The sequence below is a fragment of the Oncorhynchus mykiss genome, chromosome 3 (assembly GCF_057628025.1).
Source record: "Oncorhynchus mykiss isolate SJ-2025 chromosome 3, ASM5762802v1, whole genome shotgun sequence".
In the NCBI taxonomy this organism is placed as follows: domain Eukaryota; kingdom Metazoa; phylum Chordata; class Actinopteri; order Salmoniformes; family Salmonidae; genus Oncorhynchus; species Oncorhynchus mykiss.
In genome coordinates, this window is record NC_143024.1 from 6540001 (window position 1) to 6542500 (window position 2500).

Below are 2500 nucleotides of genomic sequence, written 5' to 3' on the forward strand. Positions count from 1 at the left end.
GGACAGGGACAGTGGACAGGGACAGTGGACAGTAGACAGTGGACAGCAGACAGTGGACAGGGACAGTGGACAGGGACAGTGGACAGGGACAGTGGACAGGGACAGTGGACAGCAGACAGTGGACAGTAGACAGTGGACAGCAGACAGTGGACAGGGACAGTGGACAGGGACAGTGGACAGGGACAGTGGACAGTAGACAGTGGACAGCAGACAGTGGACAGGGACAGTGGACAGTGGACAGCAGACAGTGGACAGGGACAGTGGACAGGGACAGTGGACAGTAGACAGTGGACAGTAGACAGTGGACAGCAGACAGTGGACAGGGACAGTGGACAGGGACAGTGGACAGGGACAGTGGACAGTAGACAGTGGACAGTAGACAGTGGACAGCAGACAGTGGACAGGGACAGTGGACAGGGACAGTGGACAGGGACAGCAGACAGTGGACAGGGACAGTGGACAGGGACAGTGGACAGGGACAGTGGACAGGGACAGTGGACAGGGACAGTGAGACGATACTGTTTGCAACACAGGGGTTCCAGCTGCACTGTTCTTATGCTGGAGGTGTGTAGGTCACCTCTCATTGGTGTGTGTGTGTGTGTGTGTGTGTGTGTGTGTGTGTGTGTGTGTGTGTGTGTGTGTTCCAGGTGTCTGCATGGGGAGGCTACGTCTTCATCATCAACCTGATTCCTCTCCATGTGTTTGTCCTGCTGCTAATGCAGCGATACAGCAGACGAGTCTACATCGGTGAGTCCACACACACACTGAGTCAGGAGGAGAGGGGAGGGGAGGGGCAGAAGGGGAGGTGGGGGGGGGGAAGAGGAGGAGGAGAGGGGGAGCTGGAGGAGAGGAGGAGGATATGAGAGGGGGAGGAGGAGAGGAGGAGGAGATGAGAGGGGGAGGAGAGGGGGAGGTGGAGGAGAGGAGAGGGGGAGGTGAGGAGGAGAAGAGAGGAGACAGTGGGAGAAGAGAGTAGAAGTGGGAGAAGAGAGGAGACAGTGGGAGAAGAGCGGAGAGGAGGAGAAGAGAGGAGACAGTGGGAGAAGAGAGGAGAGGAGGAGAAGAGAGGAGACAGTTGGAGAAGAGAGGAGACAGTTGAAGGGCTGGAACAGGAAGCAGAGCTAATTGAGTTTTTTAATTAGCTCCTGAATAATCTCCCCTTCCAGAGGAGGAACACACACACACACACACACACACACACACACACACACACACACATCTCTGATGGATGCCTGGTCTCACGGCTGTCCCACAGTGTTACCTCAGGGTTCTTGTCAACGGTAGTGCACTATATATAGAATAGGGTGCTAGTTGGGACACACCCTGTCCTGCTCTGCCCCGTACGGCAACTTGGACTAACCTATTAGGATTAGAGGTAACTAGGTTAAGGGTTTGGGTTGTTCCAGAAAGCAGTAGCAGCTGTAGAAGCCTTCATGGGCGTGGTAATTGAAAAAGTGCGTCCCAAATATCTCCCTTCTCCCTTTAGAGTGCACTACTTTTGACCAGTGCCCTATGGTCTGACAGGTACAGTTGAAGTCGTTAGTTTACGTACATTTTAGCCAAATACATTTCAACTCAGTTTTTCACATTTCCTGACATTTAATACGAGTTATAAATGTTCTGTTTTAGCTCAGTTAGGATCACCACTTTATTTTAAGAATGTGAAAAGTCAGAATAATATTTGAGAGAATGATTTATTTCAGCTTTTATTTCTTTCATCACATTCCCAGTGGGTCAGAAGTTTACATACACTCAATTAGTATTTGGTAGCATTGCCTTTACATTGTTTAACTTGGGTCAAACGTTTCGGGTAGCCTTCCACAAGCTTCACACAATAAATTGGGTGAATTTTGGCCCATTCCTCCTGACAGAGCTGGTGTAACTGAGTCAGGTTTGTAGGCCTCCTTGCTCGCACACACTTTGTCAGTTCTGCCCATAAATGTTCTATAGGGTTGAGGTCAGGGCCTTGTGATGGCCACTCCAATACCTTGACTTTGTTGTCCTTAAGCCATTTTTTCACAACTTTGGAAGTATGCTTGTGGTCATTGTCCATTTGGAAGACCCACTTGCGACCAAGCTTTAACTTCCTGACTGATGTCTTGAGATGTTGCTTCAATATATGCCCATAATTTTCCTCCTCATGATGCCATCTATTTTGTGAAGTGCACCAGTCCCTCCTGCAGCAAAGCGCCCCCACAACATGATGCTGCCACCCCCGTGCTGCACGGTTGGGATGGTGTTCTTCGGCTTGCAAGGCTCCCCCTTTTTCCTCCAAACATAATGATGGTTGTTATGGCCAAACAGTTCTATTTTTGTTTCATCAGACCAGAGGACATTTCTCCAAAAAGTACAATATTTTGCAGTAGCAAACGGTAGTCTGGCTTTTTAATGGCGGTTTTGGAGCAGTGGCTTCTTCCTTGCTGAGCAGCCTTTCAGGTTATGTCGATATAGGACTCGTTTTACTGTGGATATAGATACTTTTGTACCTGTTTCCTCCAGC

At 49.7% G+C, this 2500-nt stretch overlaps 1 protein-coding gene across 1 annotated transcript in view; it reads left to right on the top strand.

Annotated features, from left to right (window-relative positions):
• Positions 1–2500, top strand: part of LOC149984285 (dolichyl-diphosphooligosaccharide--protein glycosyltransferase subunit STT3B-like) — a 109208-nt gene that overhangs the window by 63814 nt on the left and 42894 nt on the right. Inside the window, exon 5 of the mRNA XM_090219754.1 lies at positions 648–747. Coding sequence (XP_090075880.1) covers positions 648–747 — 100 coding nt within the window. The remainder of the gene's footprint in view (positions 1–647; positions 748–2500) is intronic.